The sequence below is a fragment of the Crinia signifera genome, chromosome 6, assembly GCF_055691185.1.
Source record: "Crinia signifera chromosome 6, ASM5569118v1, whole genome shotgun sequence".
Lineage (NCBI taxonomy): Eukaryota > Metazoa > Chordata > Amphibia > Anura > Myobatrachidae > Crinia > Crinia signifera.
Genome location: NC_139222.1, coordinates 185773219 through 185800596, shown reverse-complemented (window position 1 = coordinate 185800596; position 27378 = coordinate 185773219). Strand labels below are relative to the sequence as shown.

General features: G+C 44.1%; 1 protein-coding gene and 1 long non-coding RNA gene across 2 annotated transcripts in view; one reads left to right on the top strand and one right to left on the bottom strand.

Annotated features, from left to right (window-relative positions):
- The window catches only part of LOC146008746 (F-box and WD repeat domain containing protein 10B-like), a 65787-nt gene extending 43880 nt beyond the window's left edge, over positions 1–21907 (top strand). The window contains exons 10-13 of the mRNA XM_083148380.1: positions 2109–2267; positions 16472–16761; positions 18721–18921; positions 19191–21907. Of these exons, the coding sequence (XP_083004506.1) occupies positions 2109–2267; positions 16472–16761; positions 18721–18921; positions 19191–20065 (1525 nt within the window). The 3' untranslated portion in view covers positions 20066–21907. The remainder of the gene's footprint in view (positions 1–2108; positions 2268–16471; positions 16762–18720; positions 18922–19190) is intronic.
- Positions 16388–27323, bottom strand: LOC146008747 (uncharacterized). The gene is made up of 5 exons (XR_014444558.1): positions 27214–27323; positions 21036–21063; positions 18792–18894; positions 16671–16734; positions 16388–16562 (listed from the first exon to the last, which is right to left on the bottom strand). It is a non-coding gene; the product is annotated as an uncharacterized LOC146008747 (long non-coding RNA).
- Between the last annotated feature and the right edge of the window lie 55 nt (positions 27324–27378).

The following is a 27378-nucleotide window of genomic DNA, read 5'->3' as shown; positions in this document are numbered from 1 at the left end:
TTTTTTCAATACACACCTCTTCGGAGTGCCCTGCCTCAGAACATCTAGACAAATCACAAGAAAAAAATGTCACTGTAATGTTGATCTGGAGTTCTGCATATGCGCAATACAGCATTTGCCCCTAATACTCTGACTTTACCCCACTGATGGCTAGAGAGGAGGTGGATTGCGCAGGTTGCACACAGGCCTCCTCGGAGGAGGTTCCTCCACAGTCAATACGCCCCTGCCCTCCCCATTGTCTAGATTCCAAGCTTACAGTGCAATTTGAGCATTCAATTTCACTACAGTATATAGTCAAAATCAGAAGAAAAGTTAGCACAAATCGCACAATATGTATACAGCCGTTGGATCGGCATTGCAAGAAGAAATAGACTGTGCAAGCAAGCCAGTGTCAAAATCTCAAGTAACTATAGTCAAGATTGTATAGTTCTGGGGTCCGGGGAGTTCAAGGGAAATTGCTTAGTCAAAATTGTGCACAGCCAAAATTTCACCATGTGTATGCACCTTTACAGTTTATGCCAACACATACAGATGGGGCAGGCTACATCCTGGCTGGCGGATCGGAAGAACGTCCCCGCTGGCGATCCGCCAGCAGCCTCGCCATCCATCAGACTGAGACGCGCGTGCATCTCACGCGCGTCTCTGTCGTCGGGGCGACGGAAACCCTGTCCGTCTCCGCCTCAGGGAGACGGACAGGGTTAGGTGGGGCGGTGCAGGCAGGCGGCAGGGACCCCGGGTTACCGCCGATAAGCCGGCGGGGAGCGGATGGAAGCGCCGTCGGAAGGGGACGTGCGCGCCCCCTTGTCGCCATCGATATGGCGCTGGCGGGGGATGGTGGCTGGCGTCGCCAGCGCCATCCCCTGCCAGGATGGGACCTGCTCCATCTGTATACACAGTATACGGCAACATACAGGAGAAAAGTGTCATTCCATTGTTAAGGTGAAACTTAAGTTATTTCCAAGGGCGGAACTACCATAGGTGCAAGGGGTGCAGCTGCTATGGGGCCCAGAGCTGAAGGGGGCCCATCTTTGCTGTCTTACTAATATGTTTTACATACATTTATCACCATCACTTGCTAAATAGGGGGCCTACAAACATCTAGGTACGCCTCTGGTTATTGCTTACAGGATAGACAGTTTTGCACTTATTGAGTTATCTTATATTGAATTATAAAAGACTAACCAATGAGGAAAATCCCTGGAAAATATTATTTAAACAGCACATTGGTTAAAGCAGCTGATTACAATTATATCTGACTTTCGTTTTCCATGTCTTTAAGTATCAAGACCAATTGAGGCACATTATCATCTATGTGAAATACAAGAAAACCTTACCATATATATGCATTGAAATTATTTTCCATAAAAGTAATTTTATACAATAACAGCTCTACAAAATAACAGCTCACTACTTTTAAGTCAAGTTATGTCCATCAAATTAGTTTTAGTTTTTAAGTTTAATATGTTACTGTATGTTTATTACCTTCATTCTATTTACTGACAGAATTAACCCCTTGAGTGGTGGGTTTTGCTGGTGCAGGACAAACCTACGAGGGCAGGTTTGTCCTGCCCTAGCAATACTCACCACTCAAGGGCCCACCCCCTCCAGTCCCGGGGCTCCCCTACTGCCATTCACAGCAGTGACCAAGCGGCAGGCCCTGTTCAGGTGGGTTCGGACGGCTCAGAGAAACTCAGGCACCTGAACTCCCGAGCACTTCTGAGTCCCCCCCTAGTCGCCCCAAACCTCCCCGAGCGGTGCCTGCCGCCTGGTCACTGCTATTGTGTATGATCGCTGGAGCGCAGAGGTAAGGAGCAGGGGGTGGGGAGCAAAAGGAGTTCGGAGTGATGACCAGGGAAGGGGGGGGCCTTTAGGTGGTGCACTAGTGGTGCACAGCTGAATGCACCACTGGTGCACACCTCCTTGTTGATGGTATGCCCAGAAATTTTCCGGGCAAGCCCACTCTTGCAGCATAGCTCTACCTGGAAAAATTCCGGGCATACCACCAAAGTGGTTAATAATTTCCACTGTGGTCTTAAAATAAGTATATGGTATATAGAGTAAATGTTGAAAAAATGGATACTGATTTTAGAACCTACTTTTATTTTCAGGGAGGTGATGTGTTTGGAACTGCTCTTCCTCAGAGTCGTTACCGGTTGTGCTGATGGTAAAATACGTGTATTTAATCTCCTGAATGGAGACTGCCTACGAGTAATGAGAGCCAACAGCAGAGCAGATCCAGTAGCTGCATTGTGCATTCACAACAACAGGTAACATTTTTAGCAAGTTGCATAAGCGAGTTTCAGGGCTGATCATATCATTAGGCAGCTGCCTAGGATGTTGGAATCTGGGGAGAAACAAACGAGTCTGCCTATCTCAAAATGAAGGCTGTCTATGAGGAAGACATCCTTGTTGTATTTATTTTTGTTAAAACTGTTTTTATTAAGATTAGCATGAACAAAACAGAATGGACATCAATAAATTTAATGAAATTACATTGAGATAGTTTGTAGCGTCTTATTTAGGAAAATACAATCAAACGTCGGCTTCAATAATGGAGGTTATTATGGTAGATGTAACCTTAGATAATACTTAAAATACATTGTACAATCCATAGTAGTAAGAAATCTATGTCTGAACAAACAAATAAAAAAGGTATATTAGAAGAGGGAGTGAAGAAAGCGAAAGAAGGAAATGAAAGAGAAAGAAAGATGACAGAGGGTTGGGGAATGTAGGTTAAGGAGACAAATCAAATTATCCATAGTAGTCAGTCTGTAGTGTCTTGGAGCCATTAAAGGGAGGGCTATATCTCACAGTTAGGCTCTGTGCTAAGCAGACTGTTCAAGGACATTTCAATAGGGACTTATATAGTGAGGAGTCCTTAAATTCAAGCCAAGGCAGCCAAGTTGTGTCAAAGTTTGAAGTATTTCCAGATGGGATGGATAATAAATCTTTTATTTCCATATACTGTAGTAGTCGATTTACTTGAACCATTCTGCAATGTGGGGGTGGGTGGGGTGGGGTGCTTTGTTAGATCTCCAGTGTCGGGGGATTATGGCCTTTGCCACATTAATGTGGTGTCTCAAGAGTGAGTGCTTATAAGTTTTAGTGTTAGCCATTGTAATGTTGAGGATCCAGAAACCAGGGTCTTTGGTAACCTTTCCTTTTAGGATCACCTCGGCGCATTGAAAGATAGTGTTCCAAAAGGGGTTGAGTATCGTACAGTCCCACCATATATGAAGGAAGGTGCCTCGGGCAGAATGACATCTCCAACATTTATCGGAGGTTGTGGGAAACATTTTGTGAACTCTCACTGGGACTCTATAAAATCTATAAATTAGATTATATAAGTTTTCCAAAGTGGCCAAACTAAGTGAGCTAGTTTGAGTGATACGAAAAATTTCTTCCCAGTCTATATCTTGAACCCTCCCTTGTAATTCCTTTTTCCCAAGCTAGGGTGAATGAGGTAGGGAGGGGGAAGGCATTCTCTATAATCAAAGTATAAAGTTGTGAGATTGTGTAAGTTGGGGAGTGTGGGTCTACACAAAGGCGTTGTATAAGAGTAAGGATCCTAGTAATTTCTGATTGTTTAAAGAATGACATTAAAAAGTGACGGAGCTGAAGATATTTCCAGAACTCCTCATTTGGTAGATTCCATAAGTTTTGGATATCTGAGAATGTACGTACCCCCTCTGGGCTCACCAGCTGACCGAGTCTAAAGATCCCAGCCTCTGTCCAGTTTTTAAAGGAAGACATGTGTAAACCTGGGGAGAATCCATGGTAAGAGATGAATGAGGTGAGGGAAAGAGATAACTGAAGAGATGTGCGGTTCCTTTTCCACATCTTAAGGGTGGGAGAGACTGTAGTGTGCTCCACTGTGGAAATTTTCGGTAACCATGGGACAATCTCAATATAGGTGTGGAAACAATTTTCCTCCAGAGACACCCATAATTTGGAGTCTTTAGCACGGGTCCAGTCTAATACGTGGTTTAGTAGAACAGCTTGATAGTAACTGGGAATGTGTGGGAGTTGCATACCTCCGTCGTGTTTCTGCCTAAATAGAATATTGTGTTTGATGCGGGAAGGTGATGATCCCCACACAAAGGATCATATACATTTTTTAATAGACTGGAACCATGCCTGAGGGATGTGTATGGGGAGGGTTTGAAGTCTATACAGAATCTTGGGGAGAGAATTAATTTTGACGACGTTTATTCTGCCAAACCAAGATAGGTGTAGTGATCTCCACTTTTGGAAATCTGAGCGAACAGAGTTTAAAAGTGGTGTAAAATTTAGGGAGAAGAGTTTAAATAGATCTCTGGATAACTGGACTACTAGTTATTTCAATTTAGTGTCATTCCAGGTGAAGGGGAACGATAGTCTCAGTGAATTAACTACTGAGGGCGGAGTAGTTAGGTTCATGGCAACGGATTTTGAATAGTTAATTCTAAAATTATAAAGATTACCAAAATTTGAGATCGATATTATCGGGTTAGTAATTAGAGCTAGTAAGTCATCCGCAAAGAGGGCAAGTTTAATATCGAATTAGTCTGATAGCGAGCCGTTTATTCTCACTTTTGTGGAAGGAGAGTCATATAAAGCTAATATTCTATGGAGGCAAGTCGGACCCAGTGTTTGAGAAGTGTGTTTTGTCAGTTAGAGAGTTGAGTGCTCGGGTAAGGAGGGGAGCCAGCTTCTTTTTGAATGTTTTGTAATAGGAGGCAGTGAAGCCGTGGGGGCCCGGACTTTTACATAGGAGGTTCGCTTCTATGACCTTCACAACTCGTCTACTCGAAAAGGTTTTTCTAGGGAATCTATGTCATCTTGGGAGAGGGTAGGGTAATCTATGACTTTAGATAAGTTGTGACCGAGTTTCAGAGGGAGCGTTTGGCTGTGTCGTCCATGTTCTTGGAAAGATTGTATAATTTGCTGTAGTAATTCTTAAAAGTCTCCGCTATTTTCTGTGTTTCATTATGTGTAAGACCTTTCTCGTCTTTCACAGTATGTATAAATGTTGTGGCATGTTGTTCACGGAGGAGTGTCATTAAATCGCCATGACCAGGGTTTCCGAGTTTGTTGGGGTATATTTAAGCAGAGAAAAACAGGAGCATGGTCTAACCATGTGATTGGGCCAATGGAGGCATCTGTTAGGAGATGGAGGTGTCTGTGGCTAAGGAACAGGTAGTCTAGTCTGGAATAGGCCTGGTGGGCATAGGAAAAAAAATGAGTAGTCTAAATCTGCAGGATGAGATAGTCTCCAGGTGTCAATAAGCTGGTGATTGTTACGATCCGCCTCCAGCGGATCGGTGTTATGCGCAGATTCACGCATTCCCCTGTGTGTTGGCTCCCTGTGTATTTTCCTGTCTGTGTTGGTATTTGCTCGTTGGTGACCTCCGGTGGTCAGCCTGGGCCATTGCAGCTCACTCTGTCTGTGTGGGTGTGTGATTAGGGCTCAGGTGTTCTCATCAACTGCTAGCTTGCTATGCTCACCTGCAGGCTATGTGTGTTGATCACTTCCTGGTGTTCACTATATAAACCTTCCTCATCTATTACTTCCTGCCGGCTATAGCTTCAGTCTTTGCTAGAAGTGTTCCTGTGCTCCCATCCTGTTCCTGAGTCCGTGTCCAGTATCCAGCCTATCCTCGTGTCCATGTGCAGCTTCCAGTTTGTTCCTAGTGTCCGCATCCAGTATCTAGCCCATCTGTGTGTCCATGTGCAGCTTCCAGTTTGTTCCAAGTGTCCGCATCCAGTATCTAGCCCATCTGTGTGTCCGTGTGCAGCTTCCAGCTTGTTCCTGAGTCCGCATCCAGTATCCAGCCCGTCCTTGTGTCCATGAGCAGCTTCCAGTTTGTTCCCAGTGTCTGTATCCAGTATCCAGCCATTCCGGTGTCGGTGTGCAGTCTCCTGTCCCTCCTTGGTTCCAGCTGACCTGTCCTGCTGCGCACAGATAAGTGGGGTATTCCCCTAAACCTCCTTTACTGTGCTTTTGGTTATACTGAGACACCTCTGTGTATTGTTACACTTGCTTTGGATTTATGGTACACCTTTGCGTATTGTTACGCCCGTAGTTGAGCCATTGTTCTCAGTGGGATTAGGGTCCCTTGCCATCTCAGGGTTAGTTAGGTTATCCCCTTGCGCTCTCCTGGCCTCGGCAGCAGGTGTTGTCCACCCTTAAGACCTGCCTGTAGCGGAGCGGAGCGGGCCTAACTCGCTCCCCAGCCGAGACGGGCCCAGGCGAAGCCTAGCTCTGCACACAGCTGCCGACTCCTGTCTGAGGCAACGGAGTTAGGGTCCGGCAGGGGTCCCCTTCTCCTAACAGTGATCCAGAAGGAGGCATCTCACTCTTCTATGTTCCTTTTCTGACTTACTGGGGAGGATTTGTTTGAGGTGCCGCAGGCTGGATTGAGGGTCCAGTTCAAGTCACCTCCCATCACTACTATCCCTCTAGCAAGGGTTCAGCTTTTTCAAGCGTGGTCGACAGAAAAGAAGGTTGTTTAGTGTTTGGGGTATATACATTGATTAAAGAGAAACGTTGGTTATATATATTGCAAGACCTCTACCCTTAACTAGTTTATGTGTTGACACATTGGTAAGTTGGAGGTGTCTGGCCAAAAGAATAGCAACACCCAGTGTCTTTCCAGCAGGGTTGTTTGCCATAAAGACATGTGGGTAGTAGTGGCTTTTGAGTGAGGTTATCTGTCCAGTCTTAAAATGGGTTTCTTGGACAAAGGCTATGTCTACTCTGTCATTGCATAAGCAATTAAGTAGTTTAGACCTTTTTTCAGGAATATTTAACCCTTTGACGTTAAAAGTAGCAATTTTTAGACTATCAGGAGTGGACATATTTAGTGTGTGGAGAGTGTATCTGCAGACTACTATATCGGTACAAATATCAGTTGTATGGTCATAGTGTTTCCAGGGAAGAAGAGAGCGGGATAAAGTATCCTTGCAGAGTGGCGAAAGGAAGAAGGGAAAGGGAGGGGAAGAGATAAAGAAGCAAGAAAGAGACAAGCTATAACAAAGTATTATAAAAAAAAAAAGTAGCTGGCATTGGAAAGGGAGTGAAAACCAGCCTACTCCCTGTCCAATAACTCAAGAGGTGCAGCATATGGGGGGTGAACAAAGGGGTGGACTGCAGCAGCCACCCAAACCCTATGGATATAAACAAAGTAACATGTACGTGTCGTCGTTATGAGAGTAAGGAGAAAACCGTCACAAATCAAACTATAAACTCTATGATAAAAACTGAGTACATTATCATGTATGTAATAACATAGAGCTAGTTGTAGCCAGTGGTGAACAATACAAAAAAGGAGATATAAATATGAATCGTCCAATAACAGGAACAGATAAACACAATAAAAATTTTATCTAGACAAAATCAGACTCACCAGTAGTGGTAGACTGGAGCTATTCAAGTAATATAGGAAGAAGCTTTTTCTGCGGATTGTCTGGGTCTGCGTCTTGAAGGGGAGGCTTTGTCCCAGAGACCTTTTTGAAAGTTCAAAGAGGGGATTGCCGGGGTGAGGTTATATGACTCCCAGTCGGGAAGAGGAATAGGTTGCATATCCAAGGAGGAGAGGAATTGCGGAAGATCTGTAGGTTTGTTTAAGGTGATCGTCTTTCCGTTATGTGTTACTTGAATGCTCAACGGGTAACCCCACTGATACTTCAGATTTAGCTTGCGTAGAGCATTAGTGAAAGGTTTTAGAGTCCTTCTTTACTGCAAAGTGGACTAAGCCAAATCTGGAAAGAGTTGGATTTTATCGTCATTAAAATCGATACTTTCAAGTTGATGTGCTTTCCTCATGATTTCCTCTTTCTGCGTGAAATAATGGAGGGGACATATCACATCCCGTGGTCTGTCATAGGGTGAGCCCCTGGGTCTGAGAGTATGATGAGCTCTATCAAATTGAATGCTCTCCTGGGGGTCCAGATCTAGTAGTTCTCCAAATATTTTGGGCAGATTAGATTGCGGGATATCCTCTGTCAAGCCTCTCACGCTGATATTATTATGTATGCCGTGATTGTCCAAGTCTCCGACACTAGTACATAGAATTTGTATTTCAGAGGCCTGATGGATGATCACATCTTTAAGTTGGTTAAATGCTTGTACTGTTGTCAAACCGTGGTCTTCTAGGAAGTCAATTTGAGAGTCTAGATCAGACACGTCTGCTTGCAACGTGGAGACTTCTTGTTTAATGGTGGAGAGCAAGCGAGTTTTGAGTGACATGAAATCCTGTTTTGTGGGTAGTGATTTGATATGCGCTAAAATCTCGCTTATCTCTCTACTCACTAATGAGGTGGGAGATGTTGTTACTTCACCCCAATATTCGACATGGTGTCGATGAAATGGACAAAGAAGTAGAAGCAGGCGAAGTGGAGTAGGTGTTCTCAGGAGTGGCGTCTGTAGAAGAGGTCTTCAGATATTGTTGCATATCAGGTGTGCGATCAGTAGACTTTCCCGGAGTCTTGTCGGGTTTATGTTTGGATCGCCTGCCTTTCACCATGGGGGTTAGAGTTATTGAGGGTTACCCACAGACCAAAGGTTAATGAGACACAGATATTATTGAATAATCTTGGAATTAAAGTTGGATGGGACACTGGGATGGGATCCACCCCCACACGACCCTAGGCAGCCGTGGTCAGCATTATATCATTATGAGTTTCAGAAGTAGAGAAACCATTGGTTTCAACAGGCCTTGTAGGTGGGTTACAGTCCAAAAAAGATGGTACAGAAAGAGTGGAGATGGACGGGAGGACATCAATGTAATTCAGCGGACCAGAGTGGTGTCACTGCAATGAGTCTGGGGATAGCTGTATGAGAATTGGGGCAGCATATGATGAATGGTTATTTAGCTGCAGACTGCGCAACCACAAGATGTTATTCAGTGCACAAAGTGAATTGGAGAGAGGTGGCCTCCCAACTTCAGCAGGGTCTGTTGCATCACACAGGTTTTGGGCTGAGGTCTGAGTCAGGGAGCAGCAGCAGCTGGTAGTGCCAAGCAGTCTGGATCAAGCTCACGTGGGGTGTAGAGCTTTACCCGTCTGAACCCCAGTGGACAGATGAGGAGCAGACCCAGGAACGACTCCCGTGGTGGAGCAGCCGCACACCGGTCTCAGCCGCAGAGATTTCCGTGAAGCGGCCGCACTCCGCCGTGGGGCGCAGGCTGCAGCAGCGGATAAGCGGCACCTCTCCCACTATCTCCCGGCCACTCAGGATATGGCTGCTCAGGCGGCTGGTGTTCCAGTGATGTGTCACAGCACTGTATCTGGCAGGGCCGAGGGGAGCGGTGAGTGTAGCACACATATAACGCTTCAGGTCCGGGCTAAATACAGTCCCCGGCTTCACCAGCGTGCCGGGCCGCAACCTGCAGGAGAGCTAAGAGGCTCTCCCCGGTCAACACTGCGGGATAGGAAAGTGGGTCAGTGTTAGCTGCCGTCGGCAGTCACATCAGGTTGCTATGGCAACCCAGATGCGACCACAATGCTGGAGCTAACTTTGGTCTGGTCAGGCCACCATCCTGCTCTGACATCAGACCAGGAAATGTGTGGGCGGTGGCAGGGTATTTCAGGGAGGCTTTTGCTGCAAACAGGTGCTGCTGATATTTCCTGCTTTCACTTAGGTGTCAGAATTGTCTGTAGTCAGTCAGCCTTATCCTGTGTGATTATTCCTGTGTGATTAATTAGTCAGCCTGTACTTAGTTGAAATCTTCTCTAGTCATTCAGTTAGCAGTATTAGAGAAGCAATTTGTGAGACTTTAGTCAGCTAGTCAGCCATTTTATCTGTGTACAAATTGTTAGACTAATCCTGCTAGTCTGTTCTCTGAGAGGGATTTTCAGCCTGAGACTAGAACACTGAATTGTAACAGCTGCAGAGAGTTCCAGCCTTTACCTGTATGTGAGCTTTGGAGTGGTGTGTTCTCCCTGCCATTACTCCTTAGTGTCAGTACAGGTAAACCTGCAGCTGAGCGATTCAGTCGAGCTGGTGGTTCTGCCGACACAGTCGGTTCTGGTACCTCCAGTCGGTCTCATCAAAACCTGGTAACACACTACTCCATCTGGTGTGTTCCAGATTATATACTGTGTAAAACACCACACATTTATTTAGTAGGGATCTGTATACATCAGGGTGATTATTTCATCTTTGTCATCTCTGGTGGAGTATCAGATTCACTACTTATACCATCCTTCGTATTGTTACGAGATCAGTAATATTACCTACATCTCTGTACCATACTCTAGGTACATCATTTGTGTGTCATCTTTTACGTATTGTTACGTGTGGCCAGTTTTGAGTAAACAACCTTGTCTCATCCATGCAGGTTACAGTACTGTATCTGTCAAACCAGCTAGCTCCCTGCTAACATTATCAGCAGCGTCAAATACTTACTCCTGTGCTGTAGTTTTGTTTGTTATGGAGGGGACTCCACCAAACACTATGCAGCAGGTGGTTGATAGGGTTAACGCCCTGATACTACAATTCCAGGAGCTATCTCTTCGAGTAGAGGCCCAGGTAGATGTAGGTGAGGCAGCTGGAGACAGTTTAACTGTAGTAAAAGAACCTAAGGTTAATTTACCCGACCGCTTTTGTGGGGACCGCTTGAAGTTTTTTAACTTCAGGGAAAGCTGTAAGCTTTACTTTAGACTGAGACCACGATCCTCTGGTTCTGAGGAACAGCGGGTGGGCCTAGTTATTTCCCTATTACAGGGTGACCCACAGACTTGGGCTTTTGGCCTAGATCCCAATAGTGCCACACTAAGAAATTTTGACATTTTCTTTGCTGCACTGGGGGTGTTGTATGATGACCCCGACAGAACAGCCTCTGCAGAGGCACAGTTGCGACCCCTGAAACAGGGGCAGAGAGCCGCAGAGGTATATTGTACTGAATTCAGACGGCTGGCACATGACACTCAGTGGAATGACCCGGCACTGTGGAGTCAATTCCGAGTGGGGCTGTCAGACCATATAAAAGATATTTTGGTGCAATATCCGTCTCCCGCAACTCTGGACAACTTAATGCAATTGGCCATTAGAATAGACAGACGCCTTAGGGAACGGCGTCAGGAGAGGGATGTTTCCACTGTCCATTCCTTTCATTTCTGTCAGGAGAACGCAGGGGGAACAGATGAACCCCTGCAGATTGGGGCTAACAGACTGTCTTCCAGGGAGAAAAACAGAAGACTTGCACAGGGATTGTGTTTATATTGTGGAGGAAGAGGTCATTTAGTGGGATCCTGCCCTGAGAAGGCGGAAAAACTACAAGGTCTGAGAGTGACGGGGAGAATTCTGTCAGGCCTATCTTCCATAGTCCCCAATAAATCCATTTTAATTCCTGTGCAGATTTCATTTGAGGGCCACTGCATTAATACCAAGGCTTTTTTGGACAGTGACATCAGTTTTGCTCACCAGGCTAAAATTTCCATTATCAAACTCCCCAATAAAATAACCATCTGTGGCCTTGATGGGGAGACGTTATCTCAGGGTCAGATCTCCTCTTGTACCTCCTCCATTGAGTTGTCAGTAGGTGCTACACATTTTGAAAAAATGTCATTCTTTTTAGTTAAGTGTTCATTTGCACCAGTAGTTTTGGGTTTACCTTGGCTCAAACAACATAACCCTGTGGTCGATTGGGTGTCAGGGGAGATTCTCAGATGGGGAGATCAGTGTATATCTTCTTGCAGTCGTCTTCCTATTAGGATGTCTCAGACTCAATTAGAGGGGCTACCAGCATCATATCAGGAATTTGCAGATATCTTCTCTAAAAAAGAGTCTGAGATATTACCTCCACATCGGCAATACGATTGCGCTATTGATTTGATTCCCGGAGCTAAATTGCCCAAGAGTCGTTTATATTCCTTGTCGCTGCCTGAGTCGCAGGCGATGACAGAATATATCGAAGAAAGTCTAAGAAAGGGATTCATTAGGCCTTCTCAGTCCCCAGTGGGATCAGGTTTTTTCTTTGTGGGCAAGAAGGACGGGTCATTGCGACCTTGCATTGACCTTCGTGAGCTTAACCGGATTACTGTTAAGAACTTCTATCCGCTGCCACTCATCTCTGTTCTCTTTGATCAGCTGCGTACTGCAGTAGTCTTTTCCAAGATTGATTTGCGGGGTGCTTACAATCTTGTGAGGATCAGAGAAGGAGATGAGTGGAAGACAGCATTTAATACACACTCTGGGCATTACGAGTACCTAGTTATGCCTTTTGGGTTGTCCAATGCGCCTGCTGTATTCCAGGACTTCATCAATGATGTTTTACGGGAGTTCCTGGACAGGTTCTTGGTCGTGTATCTAGATGACATCCTGATTTATTCTAGTTCTATTTCAGAACATAGAACCCATGTTAAGGCAGTTCTTCAGAAGCTAAGAGAACATAATCTGTTTGCCAAATTGGAAAAATGCCAGTTTGAGGTACAGCAAATATCCTTTTTGGGGTATGTCATCTCCCTAAAGGATTTAGCATGGAGAATTCTAAAGTGCAGGCTGTCGTGGATTGGGTGCAGCCCTCTAGCCTTAAAGCGATTCAAAGATTTCTTGGTTTCGCAAATTTCTACAGTCGTTTTATCCCAGGGTTTTCTACCATCGTGGCTCCCATAGTGGCGCTGACCAAAAAGGGGGTTGAAGTCACGAATTGGTCCAAGGAAGCTAAGGATGCTTTTGCTAATCTTAAAAAGGCATTTATCTCTGCTAAAGTCCTTCGACATCCTAACCCAGATCTTCCCTTTGTGGTTGAGGTGGATGCTTCGGAGGTTGGTGTTGGGGCAGTGTTGTCTCAGGAAGACACTCTGGATAAAAAATTACACCCGTGTGCCTTCTTTTCGAAGAAATTTTTGCCAGCCGAGGTCAATTACGATGTCGGTAACAGGGAGTTGTTGGCTATAAAGTGTGCTCTGGAGGAATGGAGACACTGGTTGGAGGGAGCCAAGTTTCAGGTGACGATTCTTACCGACCATAAGAACCTGGCATATTTGCAGGCAGCCAGACGCCTGAGTGCCAGGCAGGCACGGTGGGCCTTATTTTTTACCCGGTTCAATTTTGTAATCACCTTTCGACCGGGATCAAAGAATGTCAAAGCGGATGCATTGTTCCGTAGTTTTGCTCCAATTCAGGACTCTAGGGAACATGAAAAACCTATAATTCCCGTTACCAAGATCAAAGTTGGCATCACACAAGATTTATTATCACTTGTTTTAAGGTCGCAGGATCAGGCTCCTAGTGACAATCCTGATGGATTACTTTTTATTCCATTACGGCTCCGTAAACGGGTTTTTTCAGAATTCCATGAGCATAGAGTGGCAGGTCATCCTGGAGTGGCCAGAACACTAGAACTCATGTCTAGGTCTGTTTGGTGGCCATCTATGCCTAAAGATGTGAAGAATCTGGTTCAGGCTTGTGAGGTCTGCGCCAGAAATAAAACACTCAGAGGACGTTCGGTGGGTCCCCTGCATCCTCTGTCCATTCCCAGTAGACCGTGGTCCCACTTGTCCATGGATTTTATTGTGGAGTTGCCCAGGTCTGCAGGTATGACGGTCATTTGGGTGGTAGTGGACAGGTTCAGTAAGATGGCTCACTTTGTCCCCTTACCGAGTCTTCCATCGGCCAAGACTTTGGCGAAAATTTTTCTCCAGCATGTGGTTCGTCTGCATGGGGTCCCCGTTGATATTGTATCAGATCGGGGTTCCCAGTTTGTAGCACGATTCTGGAGAGCTTTCTGTGCAGTGTTTCGTATCAATCTCAGTCTGTCCTCGGGTTATCATCCTCAGTCAAATGGACAGACAGAGCGGGTTAACCAGTCACTGGAACAGTTCTTGAGATGTTATGTGGCGAAGTGCCAAAATGATTGGGTGGACCAATTGCCTCTTGCTGAATTTGCCTACAATAATGCCACACATTCAGCTACGGGAGTTTCACCCTTTTTCTGCCTATATGGATGTCACCCGAAGGCCAGTTCCTTTGAAGCTGCGGAGTCTAAGCCCAGTGGCTCGACTTTTGCAACTCATCTCAGGAATGTTTGGAGAAGGGTGGGTCAGGCATTGTCATCTGCATCAGTAAAATCTAAGCAGATATTTGACAGAAATAAGAGACCTTGTTCCTTTAAATTGGGAGATCTGGTATGGCTATCGACTAAAAATATCAAATTGAAACAACCTTCATTTAAATTGGGTCCTCGTTTTATTGGTCCATTCCGCATTATCAAGGTGGTCAACCCTGTCGCATTCCGTCTTCTGTTACCACGAACTTTGAAGATTAACAACACTTTTCACTGTTCGCTCCTCAAGCCTGCCATACAGCATAGCACCTTTTTCCGGAAACCGCCTCCAGTCATGGTGCAGGGCAGAAGGGAGTTTGTGGTGGAAAAAATCTTGAATTCCAGGGTTACGCGGGGTCGCTTATATTTTTTGGTACACTGGAAAGGTTACGGCCCTGAGGAGAGATCTTGGGTGTCGGATGGTGATCTCAATGCGCCAAAGCTTAAGCGCCTCTTCTTCCTTAAATTTCCAGAAAAAACAGGATTTAGGGGCTCCTTTGCCCCTCGTCAAGGGGGGGGGGGGTACTGTTAGCTGCCGTCGGCAGTCACATCAGGTTGCTATGGCAACCCAGATGCGACCACAATGCTGGAGCTAACTTTGGTCTGGTCAGGCCACCATCCTGCTCTGACATCAGACCAGGAAATGTGTGGGCGGTGGCAGGGTATTTCAGGGAGGCTTTTGCTGCAAACAGGTGCTGCTGATATTTCCTGCTTTCACTTACTGTAGGTGTCAGAATTGTCTGTAGTCAGTCAGCCTTATCCTGTGTGATTATTCCTGTGTGATTAATTAGTCAGCCTGTACTTAGTTGAAATCTTCTCTAGTCATTCAGTTAGCAGTATTAGAGAAGCAATTTGTGAGACTTTAGTCAGCTAGTCAGCCAGTTTATCTGTGTACAAATTGTTAGACTAATCCTGCTAGTCTGTTCTCTGAGAGGGATTTTCAGCCTGAGACTAGAACACTGAATTGTAACAGCTGCAGAGAGTTCCAGCCTTTACCTGTATGTGAGCTTTGGAGTGGTGTGTTCTCCCTGCCATTACTCCTTAGTGTCAGTACAGGTAAACCTGCAGCTGAGCGATTCAGTCGAGCTGGTGGTTCTGCCGACACAATCGGTTCTGGTACCTCCAGTCGGTCTCATCAAAACCTGGTAACACACTACTCCATCTGGTGTGTTCCAGATTATATACTGTGTAAAACACCACACATTTATTTAGTAGGGATCTGTATACATCAGGGTGATTATTTCATCTTTGTCATCTCTGGTGGAGTATCAGATTCACTACTTATACCATCCTTCGTATTGTTACGAGATCAGTAATATTACCTACATCTCTGTACCATACTCTAGGTACATCATTTGTGTGTCATCTTTTACGTATTGTTACGTGTGGCCAGTTTTGAGTAAACAACCTTGTCTCATCCATGCAGGTTACAGTACTGTATCTGTCAAACCAGCTAGCTCCCTGCTAACATTCAGAAGGCAAGGAGGGTAGGATTGGGGCACTGTAAAGTCTGAAGACTGCGATTAAACCCTCTAAAGTGGGAGCTGCCCAGATCCATGTCTATCCACGATGGCCGCCAAGCCACCTTAACCGTTTTTTTGTGAGAGGGTCAGCAGGCCCATGGGGGTCTTTTCAGCAGGCACAGTGAAGCAGAGGGTGTTTTGGGTCAGGTCAGTCACATCCTTATACTCCTGCAGTGTACTGTGCTGCAGTTGGGAGCTGTGGAACTTCACCACCTCCACACTTTCACTTGAGGGGCTGGGAAGTGGGTGGTAGTGTGGGGGAGACAGTAGGTTGAAGTTTTGCCTAGGCTGCTAAGAAGCCTTACACTGACCATGCAGAAATATAATTTTAAAAATAAGTTTAAGATTAATGTATATCCTATGTCTATGTCAGTATATTGTGGCAGGGACAGCTTAGTTCCAAATAAGGGTGATTTGGAAGATCCAGTCCAGGATTTAAAACAGCAGCAGCAGGGCTAGATAGATCCAACCCAGGTTTTCCTAGGATGTATTGGGAATCACTGGCTGATTAGCAGGACCTGGTGATTCCTGTTATGTGTCTTGTTACTTACTAAGTATTAACCCCTCCCTTGCATGCACCTGAAAAGTTTTACTGAACTAATTTGAGCATCTACCACTATCTGTATGTATGTGTGTGTTGAAGGCAGAAGGTTGGTGTTCCCAATGGCAGTTAGTGCCTGGACAACAGACTTGTGGGGGATCGGGGATTAAGTTAGGGAATCTCTGGAAGTAGCTATATTGTAAGAATTGCCAATGCTGTAACCTGAGAACTGCCATGCTATAATTTAGGAAATGCCAATCTGTTATCCTGGAATGCTGTCAACAGGCTGAGAATAAAGATTTAGACTTGAACTTTACCCGGTGAATGTGATTCCTTGTCACAATATTAAAACAAACCTCGTCTCCCTGTATTCCCAGGATGGTGATCAATGCTCTGACAAGCATCATGATCTTCCAGTTTGAGGATGTTTTGTGGGATTATTCACAGAATTCAGAACGAGTGGATGCACTAAAAGAGAAAGAGAGGTTTAAGTCAGCACCAATTCAGATTCGGCCTTATAGTTATGTGCGTGCACAGAGAATGAAACGCGTTGGATCAAGCAATAGGAAGATTTACCAACTGGAAGAGGAGGAAGATTTGGAGCCTAAGGGTCGTCTGTCGCATCATGCTCGCAGTCTGTCTGCAAGAAGCATGAAGAGAGCACATGGTATCATGTAGTTTTTCTTTTTCTAGGTTTACACAAAAATATGTTAATATTAGCAAGACTCAGTATAAAATATGAACTCATGTGTTTTTAGAACTGCTAACCACTATAGATCAGAGTATTAGGAATTTTTTCAAGAGCAAAAATTATAGCTGGTATTTGTGAGTGTATTACTTTTTCAAGGTTCATTCAAAGGGGCATATTTATCAAATATCATTTTTTAGGCACGATAAGTGTAATGTATTGTAGTAAGAAGAAATTATTTAGTGCCCAAATGAAGAAAAAAACACATGCAGAAGCCTGTTGCTGTGATGTCTTAATAGTCAAGTGATTGTATTAGCAGTAACTTTACTACTTTGGGAGGTATTCAATTAAAGCTGATTTTTTATTTTTTTTGCCTAGGCAAAAAATGTGCACTTTTCTCAGTTTTTTTAGGGGGAATAAAGGTTTGCCCTATTCAATTTTGGTGCCTATTTTCCACCTAGGTTTCACATGGATTCATGTGTTTTTGTCACAATTGCGTCAGTTTTCTCTGCTTTTTAAGGCACTTTTCATCCAGACAAAAGTAAAAAGGAAGGCATGGGCTAACAAATGCCTTCAATAGTGGTCAAAATTGCCGCAATTGAATAGTCGGGCATCTACTTAGCAGAATAAATTTAACTGATTGAATACCCCCTTAAATGGGGAACTCTGGTACACTACTGTGCAGCGCCCATTGCTAGTGAGTGTCTCTTGGTAAATTTTGTCAAATGTAGGCCGCCGGCTTCAGTGGCTACTGCCATCTTCAGATGAAGTTTTCTGGCAGGGTAAAACACTTGAGTGAGAATCTGGCAGCTTTGTAGCCCCCATAGAACAGGGTTGCTGACTTTCAAAAAATCCTCTCCGGGAGAAGCCCGGAGAGGAATCTTGCATTATGCGGTTTGGGGGCGGGGCTTAACTGTGACTTCATTAAGCCCCGCCCCCATTACAGCAAATAGCCGAAATAACAGTTTTTCATGGAGGGGGCGGGGCTAAAACGTCACGATTGTGCCGTTTTAGCTCCGCCCCCTCCCCTGAGACCCGCGGATTGCGGCATATAAATGCCGCGATTGGGGGGCTCAGTGGGGGTCCCCCTGATTCCGGGAGGGTTGCCCACCCTTCCGGGGGCCGGGAGGAAGGACCCGATTTTCGGGAGACTCCCGCAAATTCCAGGAGGGTCGGCAACCCTGCCATAGAAACTTATGGGAGCTGCAGCAGCTGTCCTAAATAGGGGGACACAGCAGATATCGGTGATATTGTTGATACTTAATATTTGTGGTTATACACAAATATTACTTGGGAAATAGAATTTACTTCACTCATGGGGTCTATCTCAAGGAGAAATTATCGAGGGAGTTGTCAGAACTACAAAGACTATGCATTTCCAGCTGGAAATAAGTCATTGGTTCCTAAATTGGTTGATATAAGGCATATTCATGGGTGCCTTAGGTTGGTGTCCAGGACCAATTCAAATGATGTATGGTCAAAGTTGTAGGCAATATCAGTGATAGTGACTGCTAATTATAAAATATGTGGCCAAACAAAAGTGCTATCCTGTCTAATCCTAAATCACCTACTAGTGCCTAAACATAACACTCATGCTAGCGTTCCCCGCATACTGTACTTACCTTTGGCATCCCGGCATCTTAATGAACGGTATCACAATGCAAAAGTAAAGTACAACTATTACTACAGTATTAATACATCTAACGTCTAAAATAGCTAAAAGCAGTAACAATTGTAAAATATTTCTCAGACACAGAGGAAACCTTTTATTAAAAATGAATATAGTCTTTGGTCATATAAACCATGGGATGCAAAATGAATTATGTTTCAGTGTAATGGCTACTAAATGTCATATAAATTGTGAACCTGAATTTAACATACCTACAGATTGCTATATATTATTTATTCTGGAGTAACAATAATCTGTTTTATCTGCAGACCTACACCTAGAGTCATTAAAACCAACAACCTGGCCTGAGTTACGGAATTGCCGTAGAAGTTATGCATACATTGATTTGCAACCAGAGTTCTACAAGAAGCCTCCTTTGGCCTGCAGACCTCACACAGCAGGACGAAGCAGCCTAGAGGCTTCAAGCCGTACAAGTTCAGCTCCTATAATGAAGGAAAAGGATGATTCTGGTACCTATAACGTGACTTTTAGCTTTAATCCATAAGGGATATGAACGTGTTAGTAATGTATACTGTACCATGTCATTCAAAAGTAGTTTAAACTTTTTTTTGTTGGAAATGGTACAGATACTTTGGGTGGATGGGACGTAAGCCAGGGTTGACTAAAACCAAAAACTACAGTAAAAGAAAAACTAAATAATATTAAATAGCAATACGGATTATGTTTGAAATGTATTTTGGACCTCCCAAAATTAATTATGTTTATATTTTAATTGTAGATGGAGAATCAGGCTATGGCTCTCCAGGACGTAAATCTGCTCTTTCTATAAGTGAGAATGCAACACTTCAACGCATAAAACGTCGTGGGCCTCACACGCTAATGAGTCCTAATCAAATTCTCTTAAAAGTTAGTACCATTCAGAATTTACAGAAGTCAGATATCATTGGATCGAATTTGGAGTACAACTCAAGAATCAGGGATGCTTGGGGAGCTCCACTGTCCAACAAAGAACATAAGACAACCATTCCACAGTCTCACACTACAGAAAGTCACAGTGCTCAGCCTCCGGGATTTCTGCAATATCTAAAGTCTTCAGCTGCCCCTGTAGAGATGAGGGCTGTTATGACATCATTTGAAATGAGAAAGCTGGGTCTAAAAATGAGAAAGTCCTTGCATGACCCAGAGATACAATCCACCATCCCTTCCCCTTGTATTGTCCGCCCACAGACAAGTTGCAGTTATAGGAAGAAGGGACTGAGAAATACTGTGAATGGAAGATCAGCTTCAGCTGTAGAAGCTGGCGTGAAACAAATAGGATTATATAGGAGCTGTGAGTCTGTGCAACCATTGAGAATGGTAATGGGAAAAATGAATGAAAAAACTGTCCCAAAACGTATAATACCTGAGCAAGTTGTTGCCACAGATCCATATAGAGAGAGAAGTGGCTTCCAACTGCTAACCATAAAGCAACTAAAGGATTTTCAGGCTGAGAAGCTGTTACAGCAGAAAGCAGCAGATGCTGATGAGCAAGTTACAAGGAACAAAGAAAGCAAAAAGGCATGGCTGATGAAAATGAAAGGAAAAAACATAGATCATTTTACCAAAGCCGGAAAGATAGCTGCGCCTGAATTTGGACCAGATGTCTTTCTTTGATTATGCAGTATCCAGCAAATTAATTTCATAACACATTTGCATGCAAAGTGAATAACCTTACTGTGGCTCAAGCAATTTTAAGTATCTTTCTAATAATATCTACTCTTAGTACGACCGAGGGGATTAGTGACAATAATTGCCTTGCCTACTATCCCAGAATGTTCAAGACTCCCAAATGATGTGAAACTCCAGAGAGAGAGAGAGAGAGAGAGAGAGAGAGAGAGAGAGAGAGAGAGAGAGAGCGCAAAACGGCCTGCCGGTTCCCAATTACTGGCATGGGCATTTCAGTAAAGTATTTTATCTCAGCTCAGGAACACTTCTAAAAGTGTGTTTTATTTTTATAGGAGAAAAAGATCAACAGGAATTCAGTATAATGATGTTTAAGTTTTTATAAGATCCGGAATCACTCATGTGAATAAAACTATTTTTTTTCCAGTCTGTTTTGTCAGTTTAAAGTCTACATGTATGTGTTGTATGGAAGGTAAATACAAATTAAAAACAATCAAACAAACAATAAGCGCTAGTAGAGTTACTTCCCTTGAGAGATGGATCTGTCAAGATTTAAATTTGATCCTCTCAGCGGCGTTCAAGGAAGGTAGTACATGTAAACAAAGTAAAAACAACCAATGTGTAGTACATTCAAAAATACTTTATGAATAAAAAATCCCCATGTGCTTTCTTTCAAGGGGACGTGTATTAGATGTAGCTGGAAGCACCTCCAGCTCTAGAGATCAGTCATTGAGACAATGGAATCACATACAGATGTATCTTTCTCATAAGACTGTTCTGCATACTAGAACTCACAATAGGACAGGTACGGTTAATCACATCTGGGTTTCTTCAAAATGGTGCGTATCTCACACTCATAATTTATAAGGCATGAATCCACATATAAGGGTATCTTTAAAGCTGTAACCACTTAAGCAGAAAGAGATATGGGTTGACATATAGAAGGCGTACCACTACTCACTATCTGTGAAGTCAGATTTCAGGTTTGCCTGTAATAAAAAAATTATAACATTTTTTTAAATGGATGAAATAGACAATACTTAAAATAACATTTACGAGAATATGTGTTGCTGTGTATTTCCAGTGTTTTTTATGTATAGTCACCCATATAGCTCTCAGGCTGGTAGATCTTCCTGTGTCCCTTCCTATGTGGCCTGATGTGGAAATGTCCAGTACCAGGATGGAGCTGATACGCCTATGATTTATTGTAGCTGGATGTGTGGAATATTTTCCCCCAAACTGTGATGTTTATAAATAATGTCCGTATTAGTCCAGCTTCTTTTAGAGCGGTGGCATTCCTCCATAATAACATGCTATCATGGCCGGATAAGGGGGACCAGTATTTGTAGATAGCAGTGACTGGGTCCAAGATGTTTAGTAGGACGGGCTGGTTGGGTCACTTACTGGAAGATGATGGTAGTCTCCAAACTTTCAAGTGTTCCCTGAAAACTCACCTCTTCAGGAAAGCCTATCACTTATGTATTATATAGCTTCCCTTCTGGACTTGTAACTTGGTGGGACTGCTATGCTACAGTATTACTGATGCCTGTCCTTGTGTTTCCCTCCTATATCCCTATAGATTGTAAGCTTGCAGCAGGGCCCTCTAACCTCCAAGTCTGTCTGTTGTTACCCAGTTTGTTTTATCACTGTGTACTTTTGTAAAGCGCAACGGAATCTGCTGTGCTATTTAAGAAACTTTAAATAAATAAATAAACATGGAGTACACAGCAACAGAGGGTCCAAGCGCCAGTGGCCAACATGTTTTGCTGCCTCAGCAGCTTAATCCTTGCATTTTTTTTTAAAACAAGTATTTTTTATTGTTTTCAATCATAAAGTAACACAAAAACACATATAGAAAAATAAAATAAACTATACAGTGTGCAATAATATCAGATGTATCTCATGTGGTATATCAAGCAGTAATAATCCTGTATATCTGTAAATTGAGTAATGATACATACTGTATAACAAACATTAAGAAAAGTAGAACATTGCACAAATATAAAGGTTTGACATATTAACAATTAGACCAGGGGTGGGCAATAAGTGGCCCTCCAGCTGCTGATGAACTACACATCCCAGCATGCCTTGCTTTAGTTTTGCTATTTGGTCATACTTAAACGGATGCAAGGCATGCTGGGATGTGTAGTTCATCAGCAGCTGGAGGGCCTTTTGCCCACCCCTGAATTAGAACAATAAAGTCAGTGCAGAGTAGCATGTGTGAGCAGAGTGGAGTGTGTTGAGAGCACCCATCCAGTGACCAAACAATATATCATATTGTACTTTCACTATTATATTCAAGGGCATAACGAGAAGTTGTCCACAATCCCCAAACCTTATCCTATTTAGCTGGGCATTTGCATTTGGCATAAATGAATCGCTCATTGTAATGTTTAGTGTTACTAATGCCACCCAGGCCATAAGGGATTTTGGCCCATCCATGTGAGAGCTATTCTGACTTGAGACGGGGTAAGGAGGTTATTGACATATACTGTACACAGACATAGGATGATAGAGACTCCTGAAGCCTGAATCCAAAGAGACATATTGTACAGGGATTCAGTAAAGGTATTTGGATACCTATCCGGGAGACCGGGGCTGAGAATGCTTGTGGTAAGTAGACTTACAGTGGCATCCTGAAACCCTCCCTGCAGTATCTTGACTGCCAGTATTCCAAGCACCAGCATCATAACTATTTCCCATTCATGCTATATTTTTTACAGACAGGACAGTGAGAAAATTAAATATACAACATACAGCACATAAAATATACAGTCAGGTCCATAAATATTGGGAAATCGACACAATTTGGGCTCTATACAAGTTGTGCTTTAACTGCAGACTTTCAGCTTTGATTTGGTCACTGATGAAAAGTAAATACTGCCGGGGGAAGCCGGCGGGTGACACAGCTGTTTGCCGGGAAAGCCGAAGTGACCGTTGCAGGGCTGGTCGCAGGAGTGTGCTCCCGGCCACAATTTCCTGTATGCACAGTGATATGGCCGCTCATTCTTGCTAGAATCACCCCGTGTGTACAGGGCTATAGACATCACCAAACACTGGGTTTCATCCCTGATGATGCTCTGCCAGGCCTCTACCGCAAATGTCTTCAGCTAATGCTTGTTCTTGGGCCATTTTCCCTTCAGTTTTGTCTTCATTAAGTGAAATACATGCTCAATTGGATTCAGGTCAGGTGATTGATTTGGCCATTGCATAACATTCCACTTATTTGCCTTAAAAAACTCTTTGGTTGCTTTTGTAGTATACTTCGGGTCATTGCCCATCTGCACTGTGAAGCGTCGTCCAATGAGTTCTGAAGCATTTGACTGAATATGAGCAGATAATATTGGCCAAAACACTTTAGAATTCATCCTGATGGTTTAGTCAGCAGTCACATTATTAACCTCTTCAGTTGTTTTTTTTTTAGGGAGCACTCCCCACTGGGCAAGTTTTTAATGGGGAGCGCTCCCTAAAAGAAAAACCACACCACTGCCTCCCCAGGTCCGGGCAGTGCCGCTAAACTGTCAATCAGTCGCTGCCCGGCCCTGTGTCCCGCCCCCAGCAGCCGGCTTGTCATAAGCCGCTGCCGGAGTGTTCTATAGAAAAGCCGGAGGGAGGGGGAGGAGGGGGCGCGGCAGAGGGGAGGGAGCCGGGCAGCACTAAAGCTCGGGTCTAAACAGTGGCAATTCCGAGAATTTTACGGGCTTGCCAGACTGGGCACTGGGGCACAGCCCGGAAAATTCTCGGGACTGCCACTGAAAAGGTTAACAAATACTAGGGAACTAGTTCCATTGGCAGCCATACATGCCCACACCATGACACTACCTCCACCATGCTTCACTGATGATGTGGTATGTTTTGGATCATGAGCAGTACCTTTCCTTGGATTCGGTATGAAATCCCGGCGTTCAAAATCCTGACCGCCGAAATCCCGACAAGGGGGGGACGTGGAGTGCCCCCCCTTGCGGGCTCGCTGCGCTCGCCACGCAGCGGGCCCAGTGCCTCTCTACGCTCGGCATGCTAATTTTTTCTCCCTCTATGGGTGTCATGGACACCCACGGAGGGAGAAAGTTTTGGGATTTCGGCGGTCAGGATTCCAGCGTCATGATTCTGAACGCCGGGATTCCGACCGCCGGGAAATTGACTGCATCCCCTTTCCTTCTCCATACACTTCTCTTCCCATCACTCTGGTTAAAGTTGATCTTTGTCTCATCTGTCAATAGTATGTAGTTCCAGAACTGTAAAGGCAGATGTCTTGCAGCAGCAATCATAGTTCTTGCACTATGTGTGCTAAATGTGCCAACTTTATTTGAAATGTTCCACTCCTGTGCAACATTATTAAAATGTTCTACGCATGTTTCAGCAAAATGTCTCTCTTTTGTTTTCATTAGTCAGAGCATGTGAGTGCAGCTCTCACTTCTCATCAATATATAGGGCACTGTAACTCCAAGGTAAGTACTGTTACCCAGTGATGTTTGGTATTCTCCAGGGAGAGCAACATGTGGTGCATGTTGTAACTAGGGTGGCCAATCCCGGGATCGGGATGAGCATTTTTCAATCCCAAATACTGGGATTGAAAAAATGCCCCAGGATTTGCATCCCTGTTGGTTTTGTTGTCCTCTCCTTTTCATACAACTAATGTATTCTTGTGATAGCGAGTTTTGAGGAGGGCTTGTTCATGCCGTCATTCGTTGCAATCCTAAGAACATTCTTCCACAATACTAATGGACCTACAGTTTGTAGCTATCCACGTTGCTGTTGTTTTCTTTTCTTGGTTTTGTATATCTATACTTCTCCCATACACTGTATCCAACGTAGTCTGCCAAAGCCTCCTTCCACTGTTTACTTCAGACTCTAAGTACTCCGGTATTAAGTATTATTTATTTCCTTTCCTGCTAGAACCCCAAGTGCATGTACCTGTGTGGGAGATTTGGTCTCCCCTGGCTGAGAGGGAGTCTGCGCAGTTCCCCTGAATCACAGAGCAGCAAGTGTGTCTGGTGGCTTCCAGAGCTTCCATCGTAAAGGGGGATGGTGGCAGGCAACTTCTGTGTCCAACAACTTCCACTGCAAACGAGGCATAGCTTTTATCGTAAGCACACACATATACATAAGATAAAAACAATGGGCAATTACCCAGAAAAAGACTGTGGTGATAGTCGAAAACGCGTTTGGAGCTTCTAGTCCATTCCAGATGGGACGTTTGGTAGATTTTGGACCAGTTACCTGCTTTGCCTTATTTTGGAGGTCCATCCCAGGTATCACCTCCTCACTTAGTGCAAACGAGAGCTGCTCATCCCAGTTCTCCACCATCTGGATAATTGGCCATTGTTTTTATCTTATGTCCTATATGTGTATATGTGTGTTTTAATAAAGCAGTATTGCACCATATAGTTGTATTTTACTGTTTGGGTACTCATCGGAGACCACATTCTGGATTCTCTATTGGTATCATTATCCGGTATTAAGGATATTGCACTGTGTGTCGGTTGATTGGAGAAGAGGAGACGCCATCTCGCCAGGAGGGATGTGCGGTATTTGTTTGACATTATACAATCAATCTTCTGAACACGGAGAAGAGGAGCGCTCCCCTTCTGATAGGGTTGTATCCCTTCTCCTATTTGTTTTTAGGCGCCATCGGAGGGAACACTCACATCCCCTTTTGCTCTAGTATATTTTTTTGTGGTGTAGGGTCACCACGGTTGGGTGTACCTGGCGCTTCTACCAGCCAATCCACTCTTTTTGTTGTGCAAGGTAAAGTCTCTGTCATACTCTTTGAACCATCTGCAGGCAATGCCAGCTTTATGTCAGGGAGCATTGTCCTGCTGGAAGTATCCACCCCCGGCAGGGTACACCATTAACATAACAGGATGTACTTGATCTGTGATAACACTCAAATACCTTTTGCCATTCAGACATTACTCCACGGGAATCAAAGGACCCATACAATGCCAATAAATCATCCTCCAAACCATAATATTGCCTCCACCAGCTTGAAGTGTTGTGGCAATGCAGTTGGGGTCCATGCTTTCATGCTCTTTTCTCCATATTCGCACCCTGTCATCTGCATAGTGTTATTGAAAACACGATTCATCGGACCACATGACTCATTTCCAGTCATCTACTGTCCAATCCTTGTGCTCCTTTGCGAACTGGAGACATCTGCTCTTGTTCAAGGCAGACAGTAGAGGCTTTTGAACAGGTCGTCGGCTTCCATAGCCTATACGGTGTAATGTGCGGCAAACAGTTCGTTCAGAGACCTTGATTAAGATTCCGTGCAATTTGAAGTTCTGCTGCTCTTCTATTGGACTGGACAACTCTGGCAAGTCTCCTTTCAGATTGAGCATTCAGTAGCCCGTGACGACCACAAGCCTGATCTTGAGACCCGGTTTTCTGCTTGGTAGTCCACTTTCTGTAAACATTAATAACTGCTGCTCTCGAACACTTCACAAGTGCAGCCGTTTTGCTGATACTGGTTCCGACGGTTCGAGCGCCTACAATTATCCTGCATGCAAACTCAGTTAAATCACGTTTTTTTGCCCATTTCTTCACAAGCAACACAGTGCAATTGATGCTTCATTTGTCCTGCATTCCTTTTATAGCTATTTCTCCATCAAAATGATGGAACATAACAGTAATGTCAGCCTGGGCAAGTCCCAATGGATAAACTTTTGAATTGGGCTGACATCTGCAATCTAGTGGCTGCTGGCTTGCATAGCACTTGAATACCCCCCATAGAGGTGAAAAGCAGTGTTAGCCTTTTTATTTATAGGATAGAATTGCTACCAGCTCCAGCAGTTGAAAGTTAGACCAGTACGGATGGTGTAATGGTTAGCATTACTGCCTCACAGTTCTGAGGTCATGGGATCGATTCCCACCATAGCTCTAACTGTGCAGAGTTTGTATATTCTCCCCGTACTTGTGTGGGTTTCCTCCGGGTACTCTGGTTTCCTCCCACAATCCAAAAATATACTGGTAGGCTAAATTGGCGTCCTACAAAATTAACCCTAGAATGTCTGTGTGCATGTATATGTGGTAGGGAATATAGATGTTCAACTATACTCTGTAAAGGGCTGCGGAATATGTATGTGCTATATAAGAAACTGTTAATAAATAACTTAATAGACAAGCATACCACTATTTACCATAAATGCTGAAATACTGCTTTAGGATAAAACAAGTAGATTACAGAAGTGGCTAGTTTAGGACATCGGATCTAAAAAAGAAATAGGTATCAAGGTCAAGCTGTTTGGAGTTTGATAAATGTGTCGGTTTAGCAGTTTGTATAGAAATTATGGAGACTGCTGCTG